This window comes from Chinchilla lanigera, unplaced genomic scaffold, assembly GCF_000276665.1.
Source record: "Chinchilla lanigera isolate Chin_1 unplaced genomic scaffold, ChiLan1.0 scaffold00048, whole genome shotgun sequence".
In the NCBI taxonomy this organism is placed as follows: domain Eukaryota; kingdom Metazoa; phylum Chordata; class Mammalia; order Rodentia; family Chinchillidae; genus Chinchilla; species Chinchilla lanigera.
The window spans coordinates 11,802,903-11,821,032 of NW_004955449.1; the positions used below are offsets into that span (position 1 = coordinate 11,802,903).

Below are 18,130 nucleotides of genomic sequence, written 5' to 3' on the forward strand. Positions count from 1 at the left end.
TTTTGGTTTTTCTCCGGTACCGGGAACCGAACTCACGACCTTGCGCTTGCCAGGCAGGCGCTTTTGCCGCTGAGCTAAATCCCCAGCCCAAGAAAAGAATTTCTTATACCAACCGTGATTTTGAGCCACTTGAAAAGGGTTGGGGGCATCTATATCATATTCACCCACTATAGACTTGTCAACAGAAGGTATCTCTCCAATTCAGAAAGTATTTATTGAGAATTTTCTGTATGGTGGACACTTTGTCCATGGGGATATAAGGATGATAGATATGGCTCCTGTCTTCAAATAATCCACATTACTAAAGGAAACATAAACATTCACTATAATCAAAAGCTAAGTGCCTTTCCAGTAAATGATCAAAGTACTATGGAAGCAATGATAAGCAAATGATAACTGTTATCCAGGGAAGTATGTATGGAAACCAACCAAGCATAAAAAGTTAATCATTAGTGGGCCTGAATGCAGTCCATCCAACCCCCAGAGCGACAGACCAGCTCCAAGGCATTCAGGTCACCGACATGTTTAGTTCTCAGCAACTTACAGCTTCCTGATTCTGTGTGAGGACTGTAGCAGATAGGCAGCTTTTGGCTGCAAGTAACAGAATACCTGACCAGAATTTGTTTAAACTATAGAATTTGACTATGGTGTTATTAGCATCTTATGAAACTGGAAGCACAGAAGGCTCTTCATGAGTCTGTTACTACAGTGATCCAACCACATCCTCAAAGACATGAGATCTTTGCAGTTTTCAATACTGCCATCCTCAGTCTATTAATTTTTGGTCTGAAGTTGTCCTCTCGTGGTTGAGAATGGCTGCTGCAGGTCAACACATCACTGAACTGCACAGCTCTTTCCCAAGGAAGCAGAGGATGATGTTCTTGATTTGTTCTGTTGTAATTGAGGAACAATCAATTTCTAGAAGTTCCCTGACCTATGGCAGATGTTTCTTCAGGTCTTAGTATTTCTAAATTAGTCACTAGCAAAGGGAATGTGTTACTGTGATTGGACTAGCCTGATCAAGACTTACTATGCAGGTGCAGAAGAGGAACTTTCTACCTTAGCGCATGGAAGAGGAAGCGTGAGCACCTAAGTGGAAATGAGAATTCTAGAGACAGAAAGGGAGATGAAGGATATAGGCATAGAATATGTTTTGTTAGTACTTCCTTTTCATTACCAGATTTAATTTTACAGGAAAAAAGAATAGGCATCAAAATAGGTCTGACCTCTCAAGAGTCAGATGCTGTAACTTTTTCCTTTCTTTCTTTCCTAAACACCCAGTTTTGTTCTAACGCAGGATGTTTTGATGCCTCATTTTTACTCTAAGGGCATTTTGACCACCCCAACATTTACTTAATCTTATCCAAAGTGAGCAAGAGCAAGGAAGATTGCATTTTTAAGAGACAAATCTGAGACAACTGAGGAGGTCAGAAACTTGCAAGAAGAATTGCTCTGTTTTCTCAAAAAAATACATCTAGCCAGGCATGGTGGCACATGCCTGAAATCCCAGCACTGGGAGGCTGAGGGAGGAGGATCGTTGAGAGTTCAAGGCCAGCCTGGTCTACAAAGTGAGCTCAAGGCAGGCCTGAACTGCATAGTGAGACCCTGTCTCAAAAAGACACACATACATATACAGAAAATAATAATAATAATAATAATAATAATAATAATAATAAAATACATCTAAGCTCACAGATTTTTATCCAATTTATTTATTTATTTTTATTTTTGTTTTTTCTCCGGTACCGGAAACTAAACTCACGACCTTGCGCTTGCCAGGCAGGCGCTTTGCCGCTGAGCTAAATCCCCAGCCCCTTTTATCCAATTTATAATGGGGAAAAGTGGCAGAAACAAAGTTTTTTAAAAGATGGTAAAAAATAGGCCTGCAAAAACAAACTGAGGAAAGTAGGCTTTGAAGTAATTAACAGCTATAAAAACAAAACAAAAACAAACCAAATAACCTCACAATATCTAGAAACTATAGTTTAATTTTATATTAATTAAAAAATCCAATTGATGGTTCAGGATTTTGTCATCAGACGCTGGGCTGGGGGGGTTAACCTGTGTGGTAGTGATTCCATCTAAATGTAAGTGCTTTAATGGTACTGAAAGGAAAACCCAGACCTCAGTGCCAGGTGACCCCTTACTCCTGCCTGGCAACCCACCCACATTTTCCTTGCTGCCTACATGTCACAGAAAGACCATTTCACATACTACCTCCCCTCACACCTCCAACCACTCGGCATGCTCAATCTCAGCTGAGATTTTTTTCTTTTATCTTAAAGATAAAAGAATGAAAACATATTAACAGACTGTTATGATTTATGTCTGGATGTCCCCCCAAAGCCTCATGCAGTCATGGGGCGGGCTTCTAGAGTTTATGATTGATCCATGATCCAATGCTGGGATTATGGGTGTGAGAGCTACACCAGCCCTGGGGCAGGTAGTTTGCATACAATATAAGGGAGGGAAAGAGGCTTGCTCTCCCCACTGCCACTCCTCCCTTTGGCTCTTGTTGCTTTTGCTGTCTTACCCACCCCCCACCATGAACGGTTGCCCTCTGCCATGTGCCACTCTGCCTTGGAGCCAGCTGAGCATGGACTGAAATCTCCACAAACTGTGAGATGAATAAATCTTTCCTTCCTTAATTCTGGGTGTTAGGTATTTTGTCTCAGCAATGAGAGAAAAGAAACCAAGACACAAACACACAGACATTTACAAAATAACACAAAAACAATATAAGCAATACAGAATTTCAGGCAAGGTGATAGGAAATTAACAATGATGGTTCTGTTACATATTGATATCTTCAAATTGCTTACTCAGATAAACAAATACAGGCATGTAAGATTAATCAAAAATTAAACATTAACTGTTCCTTTCAATAAAGAAATAGAAATCAGTAGTACAACTATCTTAGCTATCCTGTGCATACATATATACATATTTTTCCTTCTTTCTTTCTTTTCTTTTCCTTCATCCCAGTTATTCTTTCCTTTTGAGCAGTTTCTTTCCCTTCCACAATATCTATTGTATTTAGATTTTATTCACTCTTTCAGGTTCTTACACTAGTTAGACAATACAGTGTTTACACACGCAGGTCTGATTTATTTCACTTATGAGTATGGTCTCTAGTTGTATCCATTTACCTATAAAAGCCTTGAGTTTATCTTTCCCTATAACTTAGTCATATTCCATTATATAAAAATACCACAACTTTTTTTATCGATTCCTCAGTTGATAGGCATTTGGGTTGCTTCCACAGTTTACCTATTACAAATTGTGCTGCTATGTTTTAATAAGAAAATGGAAACCACTTGAAGAGGACTCTCTGAATTCTCAATGTCCCATCCCCATTCACTCACATCTGCTCCTCACCCAAAACTGGATAAACTCACCAGTGCCTGGCTAAGGCCAGAGCTTCCATTTGTGCTCTGGATCTCATACTTTTCTTACTCCAACACAAGGCTCTGTTCCCATACATGTGTTGGTATTATTTTGTCCATCTCTATTGATCATAGATCTGTTATAATCTCTCACATCCTTAAAAGAGGAACAGTGGAAGGAAATATTTTGCTCTTCCTCTTCCTCTTTTTTCTCTGTGTTTTGTTCTCACTAAGCCACTAAGTTTCCCAGGCTGGCCTTGAACTCAACAATCCTCCTGCCTCAGCCTCCCATGTAGCTAGGATTACAGATGTTCACCACATTACCCAGCTGTCTATCACTCTTTTTCTCTGTGTTCGTACTGCAAAATTCCTCAGCCTTCTGTTATCACTGTCTGCAAACCCTCTCTTTTTTCTCTCATGAACCCATGAGAATTCCTACCACACTACTAATGCCGTCCCATTCTTGTAGGGTCCGCTAACCTCCTTTGTATTACCAAACAATCAAGCTCAGTTCCCACCATCTCACATGTCTCAGGTGGTCCTCCTTCATCTCCAACTCCTCTCTGGGTAACACTCTGTCTTCATCACCCTTGCCCCTCACTGTATCTCCTTCCCAACACTGTATGGAGTCCTTCCTTGTGCTTTTGACTTCTGACCTAGCCTACTCCAAGGATCCATCCCAAGGCCTCCTCCCACTGTACACTAAGTGACCTCACCCATTTCCGTGGTTCAAAATACCATTTGTAACATAACAGCTCTTGAATTTTATCTCCAGACCTCTTGGCTAAGCTCTGGGTGCATACATGTACAGCAGCCTTCTATCTATACTTCTCCATTTGGATATAATATTGGCATGGCATAATGACAACTCCCAAAGTTCTTTGTGTCCCAAACCTCTTCTCCCCTTATGTACATCTTGTTTGAACAAATAGAGTTCCAATTTTAGTTGCTGAGGGCAATATTCATGCAGTTCTTCTCAACTTCTCTCTTTCCTTTACAGGTAATATCAAATGGGATGCTACATCATCACCACTTTTATCTCCACATTCTTTCAGAGCTGACCATCCCCTACCACCCTATTGTGACTACCCTGCTCCAAGACACCATTATCTTTCACCTGAGTTAGTGCAGACATCTCCCTGTTTACTTCCTTATCCCCTTGTGATGCATTCTCAATGGGCAAGGTGACTGTGATCGGCTGTATTCTATGATCTCCTCCCTTCCTCTTTCAAGTTCTGAGATTATGAATGTGTTGGGTTTATTCTTGTGGTTTTGTTATATGGCACAGTCAACTTTAAGAGAAGAAAATCATCTGTTTGGGCCTGCCTGAATTACATGAGCCCTCTAGAGAAGCAGAGTGTGTGAGCAGGCAGTCAGAGATCCCAGGCATGGGAAAATTTGATGTGATGTTGCCCCCCTGGAAGTTGGAGGGAGCCACTCCTCCACATCTCAGCTCAGATGGTGCCACAGTATCCATGGGGCCCTTCCAACCATCCTATTGAAATTACCAACATCCCAAAACTCACACTACCTTTTCTCCCCATTTTATTTTCTGCACGGCACCGATTTCCACCTTATATATGCCACTAGTCATTTATTATTGGTTTGTATGCTTGCTCTATTGGAATGCAAGCTTCATGAAGACAGGAACATTTCGTGGTTTGTTCACTGTTATATCTCCCGCTGAGGTGTAGAACTTCAAATAACACAATAGATGCTAAATAAATATTTGGTGAATTAAAGAAATTACCCTAGGAGTTTATGCCAGAAAAATGTTTTGATGAACATTTTTAATGCTATAATAATTTTGATCAAAACATTTATGGTTCATAAATATGGGGTCAAATCACTCAGTAGTTGATCATGTATGCCTACTGTTTGTAGGGTTCAGGGCTGACTGCTGTTTGATAAGTATATGTACATTTATTCTCTTGGCTTATTTATAATCTAGTTGAGAAAATACTTCAGATTAAATATTTAAATTATGACTGCTTAATCCACTGGCAAATTATCTGGCAATAAAAATAAGCAGAAAAGGAAAGAGAAACAAGCATGGCCTGAGTAAGCAGGAGAGATAGAGCAAGAAGCATGCGGATCGATAGTGAGCAAAGGAAGGCCCCAGGTATACAGTGTTTATTTGAGAGGCTTGTTAATATCATCAGAAGAGAAATAAGTAGATGATTCAAGGAAACCCCAAGGCCAGGCAATTATTTCTGGATAGGTGTTCTCTCTGCATGCTATGTGCAGAGCAGGAGTTAGCAGTAAAAAGGAACAGAAGATGCTTACAAGAGAAAAGACAAGAGGACAACAAAGTCTCTTAGAAATCCAGAAGCCAAGGATTCGAGTCACAGGTTGGAAGCAACTGTCCTGGAAGAAGGTCACCTCTTCTGAGTCCTAAGGACAGGGTTACATAATGGCAGGAGAGACAGATAGCACCAAAATGATGATCACTAAAAGGAATCATTTGTATAGATAATTTTACATTGTTTTCCAAACGTGAATTGCAGGGCCTGCATTATTCAACTTTCTATAATGTTTAAAATATAGAAGGCATGAAAAAGAGAAGAAAATAAATTTGTATTAAAAGGTGTCATGTTTTTGAAAGACAGAGGGAAAAGATTTTGCATGTTAATAGACCTATCATGGAAACTAAAATAAGGATAGTAAAGATTTCTTTCCAGATAGCCAAAGAGTTGCCATCCTTAATACAGACCAGAAGGGAAATTATGGGGCTTTTAAGAGAGCTGGCACCCCCTTGACTTTGGAATCTTAGAACAAATTAAGTTCCAGCTGAATGCCTGTTTAAATTAGTTGCAAACACTGAATTCACACTTTCATGAAGCCTAACTCATTCCTACCAATTCACGAAAACTGCAAGCATAGCGTTTATGTCTAGTCACTCTTCCAAATATTTAGGAACATTTTGAAAAGTGATTGTAACCACAGGCTCTGGAGCTATATTCCTTGGTTCAGATGTAGTTTAATCATGAGGCTTTGGCTATGCCTGGCTGTGCCTCAGTCTTCATCTATAAAATGGGATGAGAATAAGAAGAATAAATGTTAATAAAAGTGTATAACACATAGAACACTTGGAACACTGAAAGAACTCTGACAGTCAGGTGTGGTGTAGGCCTGCAGTCCCAGCTGCTCAGGAGGCTGAGTCAGCAGGTTCACACTTCGAGGCCAGCCTAGGCAGCCAAGGGAGACCCCCTCTCAAAAACTGGTAAGAGTTGGGGATATAGCTCTCCCTTTTCTCAATCTTCTTTTCAGTGGTTGTTTTTCCTCTTATCCTAGATGGCACACATTTGTCACAAAGAGTAGCCTTACTAATTATGCTGATGAATCTTCCTGGATCTTCCAGCTTCCCTGAATGCTGACGCTCTCTCAGGCTTCTTCCCAGCACAGTGCGTGACTCCTAGCGTGCCCTGTAAACCTGTTCCCAATGTTTCTTTACAATTGTAATTATTTGTCACGTGAAACCAGCTCTGGGCTAACACCCTTACGTGCTTTGTGGGCTTGCGGCTCATTTATCCACATACTTAAGTTTTCCCCTTTCAACTGCTTCTCATCAATTCAGATTGCCTTGGCCACGTCAGTCAACTTAGAAGGACATAAACGCCCTGTATTATGATTAGCCTGGGCCTTTAGGATTATGTCTTGTTTATCCCCAGAAGAGTCCTGTCAAGAGGGGTAGCAGTGACTGCAAACAGGGGAAAAAACCCTTAATTTTCACTTACTAAAGGAATAAAGCAGTCTTGTCACCTCCTTTAGGGCTGGCTTCCTGTATTTGGAGCCTCCTGCCTGCTGTCATGAAAAAGTTGCTGGGCTCAGCTCAGAAGTCTCTCTCTCCTCTGCATTCTTCACTTGCATCTACAGATGGCTTCACTGGGACCTAAGTGTGGAGATGCTAATGTTCTGCCCACTCCCGCTTTTTGGCTCTGCGTGCTGATGTCCTTATTCTTTCAAGGGCATCAGGTATCAACCTCAATATTTGGCTTTGAAAACTAATCTTGAGAATAGTTTTTTTGTCATTTTACACTGCTTACAATTTTGAGGAATGTCTAAGTTGATTGTCTAACTACAGCCAGGGCCGGCCACCTGTTTTTATAAATAAACTGTTATAGCCCCTTTTGTTCATTTACAAATTTGCTATCACAGCTTTCTAGCTAGAAGAGCAGACCTGAGTAGGTACAACTGAGACCAGAGACCAAATGTTTAAAATATTTACTATCCAGCAATGTAAGAAAAAGTACACTCAACCTAGGTCCAGATGTTGTATTCCTTACAATTTATAGAGCCCTTGTTATTCATAGGTCGGATGAGTAAGTTCTTCTGTCAGCTAAATTATCATGACAAATAGAGAAATCACATTAAGTACTTCAGCAAAAGAAATGAACATAAAAGTTGGTTTTACAGATAAAAAGCAAAAGAGAAATTCTGATGGAACCCAGAGACACTAATTGCAGGAAGTAACTATGTCTAGCACTTGGAAACAAAGAAGAGGAACACAGACCATCTGGGTTCAAAGCTGTTAGCCATGCATTGCACCCAAGTGCTTCTGGTTCTGCTGAGGGCCCAGCTGAAGCAGGTCATGTGGGTGTTCCAGGGGATGCTAGAGGCTAGGCAGGATCAGCAAGAAAAAGAAGGTAGTCCTTTCTCTTCTTCTACTGGCTGATCTATCTCTGTTTTCCCCTATTGACAGAACCTAACAGGAATCCTGCAGATGCAGACATCTTGGAAATATAGTTGTAAATCTCTTTCCTAGTATTACTAAGCAAAAAAGGTATGTTTGGAGCTGAAAGACAATAAATAAATGGCTGACTCTGGCCTAGAGAAGTGAGCTGACCCTAATGGAATCCAGTAGCAAGATAGAACCCCAAACTTCTGCCCCCAAGAGCCTTCCGGCAGAGCCCTCTGCTCTTTTTACACCAGAGCTACTTAGAGCTCATTTATTGGTACAGGTGTGTTGGTTCTCATTTTTGTATTGCTGCCTTTGATATTTTTATTCAGCAATCATTTATTGAGCTCTTACTATACGCCAGGCACTTTCTGAGGCTCTGGAGATACAATCATAAATGGAATGAAATGAGCTAAGACAAGTGCTCTCATGGAGCTTACATCCAATCAAGAGAGGTAGACAGCAAGCAAGAGAATAAGTAAAACACATGATATATTATATGGTATCACTGCTAAGAAGAAAAAATAAAGCTAGAAAGGAACTAGAATATGCTGTGGGAGAGGAAGCTGCAGTGCTACCCAGTGGGAGGGAAGCAACACTTAAAAAGACCTAAAGGAAGAAAGAATCAGGCCTTGGGCATTTTTGGGGGGAGAAATATACTGGGAAAAGTGGACAAGAAATGCAAAACCTGTGGGATAGGAAGGGACCTACTGTGTGTGAGGAACAGCAGGGAGGCCAGTGCAGGTGAGTAGGATCATACAAGAGTAGGAAAAGGTGGTGCCACTTGCACCAACACTGACTACACCACTAAATTGTTTTGCCCAGACCATTGTGTCTCTGGGAGAGGTGCATTGTACCATTTGGTTAGCTTTTTAGGGTAGACATTTGAAAATATAATGATCACATTCTTAATAAAAGATCCATCATCTAACACTCTGATCCTAAGGTAGATGTTTAGAGTACACAGTTCCAGTACTCTACAGGCTATAGCTAAGTGGCAAGACATTTATCAGATACTACCTTATGCTTCTGGGTTGTCATTGTTGTGAGTGGAAATCTGGTGACTGTCATTATATTTTGATGCTGTTTGTGTACAGAAATCAGAGAAACATTGCTCTTCACAAATCCTCTAACCTCATTAGGTCCAGTGTTTCTCTTCTATGGATGCTACATTGTTGGGCAAATGAGAGGATGGAGGTGTTGTTCATTAGCACTTAGAAAATGATTATATTGCACATCTACATATTTTGTCAGTGTAATGGTATCATACTCTTCTGTTAGGACCACTTTGATTATGAATACAGTGAAAATTACTTAACTATCATTTTATTGTAGTTAAATTCTTCATTTCAGCACCAGTTCTAGGTGCTCCAAAGAAGAGATTTGGTGCTCCGATCCTCAGAGCACAGCAATAACAGATACAGCACTACATCTGCAAAGATTCCTAAATTTTAAGTCTTGAGCTAAGCATGCTATTATACACAGAATCTCACTTATTGATTGCAAATCCTTATGGGCTTGATAATGTTATTATTTGCATTTTAAACTTTATCAGTTTATCTTTGTCCATTTTTGCTGCTATAACAGAATACCACAGACTGCATAATTTATAAATAACAGAAGTTAACTTTCTTACCATTCTGGAAGTCAAGAAGCCCAAAGTGAAGGTGGCAGCATTCTATTTCTAGTGAGGGGTTTAATGGTGTGTCCCCATGAAAGGAGAGCACAGGGGCAGAATGATCACTGGCTCTGAAACTTCATGTCTTCTCACAGACAAGACATGTTCCTCTCATCTTGACAGCCACCAAGGTCCTAACTGACTCCAGAATCAAAAGCCTAAGCTTCAGAATCTCATCTACATCATATATGGATGAGACTCCAGATTGATTCTGAGGTATAAAGATTTCTGTCCAGCTGTAAACCTGTCAAGTCAAGCAAGTTATGTGCTTCTAAAACACAATGGTGGGTCATACATAGGATAGGCATCCTGTTTCATAGGGGAGAAATTATAAGAATAAATGAATAACAGGTCCCAGATGAGTCCAAAACCCAACAGAGCTAGCAGCATTCAATCTTAAGGCTTGGGTGATAATTTTTGACTCCATGCTGTATCTTTCAGATACATTGGGGTAGGACTTGGGTCCCCGAGAATTTGTGGAACCCTGCCCCTTGCTTTTGCTAGATATAGTTCATACTACAGCTCTCATAGGTTGGAGTCTTGTGCCATCCCAGCCTGGCAGTGCACATTAATGTCTCTGTAGCTCTGGGGTCTCATCGGTAAGCATGTCCGTATGGCTCCAGTAAACATTGCACTACGGGGTACTTTGTGTAGTGGTCTTACACCTGGTAGTTTTCTGGGGCTCCTGTGGGTCTCTAAGGCATTCTTTGAAATCTGCATGGAGGTTGCTATGCCTGCTCACATAATGCACTCTGTACCTGCAAAGGTAGCACTTCACAGACACTACCATGGCTTATGGTTTATACCTTCCAGCAGGGCCTCTTAAGCCACAGCTATGTCTGCTTGGGCCACACATGGGGCATCTGAGAAGCACTGCACCAGAATGAGGTCTGTGGGTACCCAAGGCCTTTTTGTGTAGTTCTGTCTCCCAGGCTTTCACACTCTGAATCTGTGATAGGAAGGTTAATAACAATAGTTTCCAAAATGCATGTGAAGTCATTCTTCCACTGCCTTTTGTCCTCCAGTTCTAGGGACTGAACCCAGCCCCTGTCTTTACCACTTAGCTCTATTAGCAGCCATTTTGCTTTTAATTTTGCTTTGAGACTGTCTTGTGAAGCTACCCAGGCTGTTTTTGAAGCTTGGATCCTTTTTTCTTAGTCTCCTGAGTAGAGGGGATTGCAGATGTGTGTTAGAATGCTCAGCTTCATTGTCTCAATGAATAGTTCCATAGTTTGAATGAATCTCCCACAGTTTATGTGTGAGAAATTTGATCGTCAGCGTAGCAGTGTTGGAGACTGGCTTAATGGGAGGTGTTTAGGTGATGAAAGCTCTACCTGCATGAATGAATTAATGTTCTTATAGAAGTGAGATTGCTATTAAGGTGAGTTTGCCCTCTCTTGCCTGCTTTTGTGTGTCTTCTTGGCATGTGATGTCTTGTGTCACGTTATGACACAGCATAAGGCCTCTATAAGATACAGCCCATTGCTCTTGGACTTCCCACCCTTCAGAACTATAAGGCAAAGAGACTTGTATTATTTATAAATTAGCTACTCTCACTGGGCATGGTGGTGCATGCCTCTAATCCCGGCACTTGGGAGGCTGAGGCAAGAGGACCATTGTGAGTCCAAGGCCAGCCTGGGCTACAAAGTGAGCCCAAAGCCAACCTGGACTGCATAGTGAGACCCTTTCTCAAAAAGACAATTAATAAATAAATAACCTACTCTCTGATATTCTGTTACAGCAGCATTAAATAGACTAAGACAAATAACATCTGGCTTCTTTCTATAATACAATCTCCTCATCCTTGGACACATCCTTGATACCCTCTCCAAATATTCCTTTTCATGTTTACAACCTATCCAAACTGAAATTTTTCCAAGAATCTAAATTCTGTTTCCTTGTTATTATAAACTGTCTATAAATCCTTTCCCTCTACTCACATTTTACTACAGACAGTCAGGAGAAGCGATAGAACACCCTGGAAACACTGCTTAGAGATTTTGTCTACCAAATATTACAGTTCATTGCTCTTAAATTCTGCTTTCCACAAAGACCTAAATTCTTTGTTACTTCATAAAAGATTTCCCTGTCCTCTGGTTTCCAAAAACTGTTCCTCATTTCTGTATAAAACTTTATCAGTGTGGCTTTCACTCTTCCAATTCCTTATTTCTACCACAATTCTCATCATGACTCTATGGTAACTTTTAAAAGACTGACCTATGATCTTTCTTTCTTTCTTTCTTTCTTTCTTTCTTTCTTTCTTTCTTTCTTTCTTTCTTTCTTTCTTTCTTTTCTTTCTTTCTTTCTTTCTTTCTTTCTTTCTTTCATTTTTTATTTATTCCTTTTTCCTTCACTAGAATCAGAATCACCCTTAATGATCCATTTATCGCAGTATAGGCTTTTCCTAAAAAGCATACATTTCAAAATAGTTTCAGTTGCTATGTACTACCCAGTTCCAAAGATGATTTCAAATTTTATCTATAGTAACACACTGTTTCTCTCTGGTACCAATTTCTGTCTCAGTCCTTTTGTGGTACTATAACAAAATACATGAGGCCGCATAGCTTATAAAGCACACAAATTTGTTTCTCATAGCTCCGGAAGTTAGGATGTCCAAAATCAAGGTGATGGCAGGTTCAGTGTCTAGCAAAGGCCTGCCCTCTTGTTGGCATCACCTTGCAGCAGCATCTTCACATGGTAGAAAATAGAAGGGCAAATGAACTAAGGTAGTTCCCCCAGACCTTCTAAAAGGTACAGCTCATTCATGGAGATGGAGCTCTCATGACCCAATAACTTCCCCAAAAGGCTGCATCTCTCAGAGCCACCGTAATGGGGATTAAGTTTCAACATGAATTTTGGAGAATATATCATCATTGAAACCATATCAAAGGTTCAGTAATTTCTCAGATTTCAAATTCACCAGCTACCCAAACTCTTAAGGTAGTTTTTAAATCAATGGAGAATGGGGTAGACTGCACATATTGGATATTAGATAGCCCAGCTACAGAATCTTGGAAGCCTTTCAATCAATTTCTTCTGTTGCCTTATTGATTTTTCTTCATTCACCCCTATATCAAGGCTGGTACAGCAAATTCTGAAATGACATCCATTTTATTTCTTTATACCCACGAAAGATCAATGTGCAGTGCTAACTGATTACCATGTGGAGCACAGGAACTCCATAACCAGAGACTTTTTTTGCCTGTTTTTAACAATTTTATGTATTTATGAGTTGTAAAGAGCACATTTCTTTTCAAATGTGTTTCATTAGCCAGTGAGCTACCAAAACAGTTTATCTTTGTGAAGTGAAAATATTATACATCAGATTTGAAAGCAGCAAATTGAAAATGGCCATAAAGTATTTAACATGTACTGTAAGCATGCAGTATAATTGGTCAAAGTAAGACTACTGCATAAAGTACATTACTTTCTACTTGGCTCTTACCTTTTTGGAATTATCTTTATTCAGAAGTGATTTTGATCCTAAAGCATCGATTCATTAAGGTGCCATAGCAGTTTGATGAAAGTTTACTAAGTTGAGCCATTTTAAATGCTCCTATTCTACTATTTGTGACTGATTAAAAGTAGTATTTTCATATGGTTCAACCTAATAGATGTTCTAGCCAGCGAAGTCAAGCATAATGTTGCTAACCTTTTAACAAATTTTAAATGAAAGAAGGTTTGAATCTCAGAGTTGCTGCATGAGCTGATGGATAACATATGATTGCTGCTTTACTTGGCTAACACAGTGGTTTGAACTGATAAAGTCAAATGAACGCCATGTCCCAGGCCGCAACAGGAAAACCACACAAGCAGCCAAAGACCTTCATCTGTTGCTGCAGCAGTGCCCTGTCACAGAACAAGGAGACAAGGAAGAAGAAAAGCGAGCATGTCCTATAAGAGCTTGACAGAATAGGTTGTAACTTGGCAGCAAACTATGAACTTGCTAAAGGTCAAAACCTGGACTTGGCACTCACGTCTCACAGAACCCGCTTATCTAGATGTTTCCAAACTGTCTTCCAATGTGCCCTGCTTATCAAATGGCAAGGCAAAAAACAGAGAACATTTGCTGCTCTACTTGCTCCAATTTAACCATGCTGCTCTGGGACTAGGTAACTAATAGACAGAAGCCAAGTTGCAGGGCTATTGTAAAGCAACTGAATGAATCTAACACAAGCCAAGGTAGTGTGGCCCTATCGGGATGTGTTGGGCCATACCAAGAATGTGTCATCAACCTTCAGAACTGGAACATCGGCTGATGGATCCTCAGGGGACCATCATGAGGACAAGGGAGCCTGAGTGTGGTAGAGATGATGGGTGGAGAAAAGCTATGGGTTGATGAAAGGATGAGCCCAGCAAAGTCAGAAGATGGCAAGAAAAGCAAGGGCTCAGTGAGGAAAGCAGCATGAGTGGAGCAAGAAGCCCGCTGAACACCAGCTGATGTCAAGGGAATTTTGCTTCAATTATCTTACAATTTCAGGTGTAGGATGTTTCCCTGAAAAAAACCTAGCCAGGCAGCATTTAAATGAGACAGTCCTGATTACCTTTTTACAAAATTAAGCACTATCTGTAGATGTTGCATATTGATATGTCTACCTTGCTATATGCTCATACATGTATACGTGTGTATATATGTGGACATTGGTCTGTGTCTTTTGTATAGGTCCAAGTAAACAACTACTACATCACCACATAAAAATAGAGCTGTGAATGCCTATAACCACTTATTCCTTAATATATACTAACCTGGGGAGTTGTTCTATGTTAATTTTAGACTAATACTGTAGTTCTTAATAGTAATGTATATCCCCTCAGTAGTATTGACTAAACAGCATTTGTTTTGGAACTATTTGATGAATGAGAAAAATGCTGGAATTTAGTGAAAAAATCCAGGTTTGCACTTCTTATATCCAGTAATTATATTTTCTGTAGCACAGAACTTTGTTTCTAGTATAAAGATTGCATGTCCAAAAGCTGATTTTACCCACTTGCCATATTTCTACTAAGAAACAGGAATATCTTACTAACTTTAGGGGTGATGTGTGGGCTTGCATTGAAGAAACAGACTTGTTAAAACTTCTTTAACCTGTTCAACAAACCTGTTTAAACAAAATCCATGAAATAATAAAAGAAAATATAATAATTTTATCTGATAAGGCAGAAGCAAAGCTATTATCAGATAATTTCTGAAGGAGTAAAGTCTTAAGAATATCTTTTGAAAGAGCATTTCCTATCAGATAACTACCTCCCACAGGTTGTGAAAAATTATCAAAAGAGCATGCTGCTGGAGAGTAGTGCTTCGAGCAGTGCTAGGGGTGGCTAATGGTATGGGTGGCTGTTGGTGTGTATGTAAGAAAAGTTTGGGATATATAAAAAGATGTTAAATTCTTTGTCATCAATGGACAGACTGGGATTAGGAAAAGAAGTCACATTGATCTGATTATGCCTGTGAGGTGAAATATTATGTCAATGAAAATTTTTTTCTATATTTTCCCCTTGAGGCATTGAGCTGTGCTAAATGTTGAGAGTTAGCAGAATAAAACAATCTAAAGAGTAAGATTTTGTCTCAAAAATATAAATATTATATATATATATTTATAGTACATATTATACATACATATATAGTACTATATATATACCCTATACACATATATACCAGGTACACACACACATATCTATGGCCTTGCTGAGGAGAGCACTAGGCAGTGGAAGATTGTTGTCAGTAAATGGCAAGAACCCAAAGAGTGTGAGAGCCAAAGTCAGAGGAGACAGAAGTAAGTCTTTGTGAACGAGTGGGAGTCACAGGGTGGCTGGTTGTGACAGCCAGGGAAGCAGCTGAAGACACTGTAGACAAGTGACTTGGGAGAAGGAACAAAGGAGGGAAAGCAAGAGAGGATCTCTTGGGTTTGGTGGACAGATCCTGTGAGAGGATAGCACCTCTTCCACAGGCAGTGGACATGGCCCTGGGAAGAGAGTGGTATGTCAGAGGCCGGCTAAAGTGCTTGAATCTTCCTGTGGGTGACTGAGAAGCACCGGGAGCTTCTGGTGAAAAGGTCACAGGATGAAGCTGGCAACTTAGAAAAATTGTTGCAGTAGTGGTGCAGAGGAAGGGATAGAATGAGAGAGCTGAGGGCAGGGACGTTTGGAAAATAGATTTCCCAGGAAGAATCAACAGGGCCAATAAGGTGAAAGTGATGGGAAAAGAGAGGTCTCAAAAATGATTTCAGGCTTTGAAGTTGGGTCTTTGAAAATAGAACTACACAGATTTTGACCAAGTTCAAGGAAAAGTGATGATAGAAACAGGATCCCCAAATGTGGTGATCACGAATTGTTAAAGGTCTCAGAGGGGCAAGAGGGCTTGGAAATGGACTTCAGGCCCCAGCCGAGGGTGACCTCTCCCGGTGCCAGCCTCCACAGGGGTCATCAGCCACACATAGCTATCGACTTAAACTGTGACAAGCCAAGTTGAAATGCTCTGTAAGTGAAAACTACGCACCAGATTTCAAAAAGTTAGTATGAAAAAAGATTGTGGAAGACATCACTAAAAGCGTTAAAATATTGATTACATGTTGAAATGATAATGTTTTTGATACATTGGGCTAAATAAAATATGCTATTATAATGGTTTTATCTTCAATTTTTTAAAAATATGGCTACTAGAAATGTTCTCATGTGAGACTTCTATTGGTAATTGCTGATTTAGATGTTCACAGTGGCGCTCACTGACTTGACAAAGGAAACTCATATGTGCTTTACGGTCAGATGTGCTTTTACTGCACCCTTCTAGCCTGAAAGCTTTCCAAATTTGTCTTGCATTTTATGTATATTGGTACATTTTATGAGCAGGGTATGCTGTACAGACCGATTTGCTCACTGTATCCAAAACTTAAGTCATCCCATCTTGCTGAACACTCACCTCTTTTTTCTCACCAGCAGATAATGCTGAAGCTGACAGCCGCAGAACTTACACCCTAACTGATTACTTGAAAAACAGTTTTCGACTGAAGTCCTACTCCTTGCGGTGGATTTCAGGTAAAGGATTCTTTTCAGAGGAAGCAGATCCTTATGCCCACGTTCATTCTAGTTAGGTGAGTTGCGGGGGTGGTGTTTTATGGCACTGAGAAAATATAGTCCTTGCTTTTCAAAAACTGTGGAAAGTATTTTCTGCTGCTCAGGGATGCAAAGAGAAAGAAAACAGGAAGAAACCCAAGGATTTCTTTGATATGAGAAGTTAAATGAGAACTGAAACCTTGACACTAATGAAGGAAGAATGAATAAATGCTAGTGCGATATTCATCATTTTTCCAAGCTAGAAATCGTTATTTACTCCTTGTGTGAACTGAAATCTTATATTTCACTGCATGACTTTTAGTTTAGGCAAATATTTGATATATATTTGAAATACTGATGTGGTCATTTTCTCTCTTTCAGATCATGAATATCTCTACAAACAAGAAAATAAGATCTTGCTATTCAATGCTGAAAATGGAAACAGCTCCATTTTCTTGGATAACACTACCTTTGTATGTAATTAATTCACGCATGAAATTATGGGGATAATTAATTCATGCATGAAATTATGGGACTTTTTCATTACCTTAAAAATCATGTGTCCTACCATTTCTCACCCTGTGGACTCTCTCTGCAGCATATGGCACAGTGGATCTTTCTCTCCTTTTTTGAAATGCTCCCTGCCTTGGCTACTTTTTAGTCTCCTCTGATGATTCCTCCTCCTCTGCCCATATTTTTAAATGTAAGTGCTCTGTGGGACCGTGTCTTCCCTTGCTGGCTTCTCTCCTTACTTTGCTTGCTCTTCTGTGTAAATTTTATGAATTCCCACAGCATCAGTGCTCTTCTTTTTGGCCTTGATTCTTCAACATGCATTAACACTAATCTCCTCTCAAGATAAAACTTCAATTTCCAGTAGCCTGATGACCCTGGCCATAGGTCGCCTGTTGGCAATGCAAGTTCATTCTCCTAAACTAAGCCAGTTATTTCCCTTCATTGTCCTAGCAACCTTGAAAGCATATTCTTCCTCTTGCCAAGTTCCCAATCTTGGTAAATAAGTCATTTAATTCTTTTCCCAGCCACTTAAGCTAGAAACCTCAGAATTATCGTCAGCTCTGTTGTCATCCTCTCTAATGAGCTACTCCACAAACCCTGTGATACCCCCTCTGCATGGCAAGTGTGTCAGAGCTTTCTATTGCCCTTGGATAATCCTGGTTAAAGCCTCATTTAATCTCACAGTAGTGAGTGCTCCATCTCGTGTCTCTAGTTCTGTTCTGGAGACCAGACCACTGTGTTGCTGCCCAAATCCAGGCTGATACAATGATTCTTGACCTTCCTTCTCATTTCAGCCACCATATCGCCAGAATGTTTTTGTAAAAA

The 18,130-nt window shown here is 40.1% G+C and overlaps 1 protein-coding gene across 2 annotated transcripts in view; it reads left to right on the forward strand.

Moving 5' to 3' along the window:
- Positions 1 to 18,130, forward strand: part of Dpp4 (dipeptidyl-peptidase 4) — a 77,415-nt gene that overhangs the window by 6,909 nt on the left and 52,376 nt on the right. The window contains exons 3-4 of one of the 2 annotated variants that reach the window (XM_005393318.2): positions 16,676 to 16,774; positions 17,174 to 17,265. In XM_005393318.2, the coding sequence (XP_005393375.1) occupies positions 16,676 to 16,774; positions 17,174 to 17,265 (191 nt within the window). The remainder of the gene's footprint in view (positions 1 to 16,675; positions 16,775 to 17,173; positions 17,266 to 18,130) is intronic. The other variant, XM_005393319.2, reaches the window with a different exon arrangement.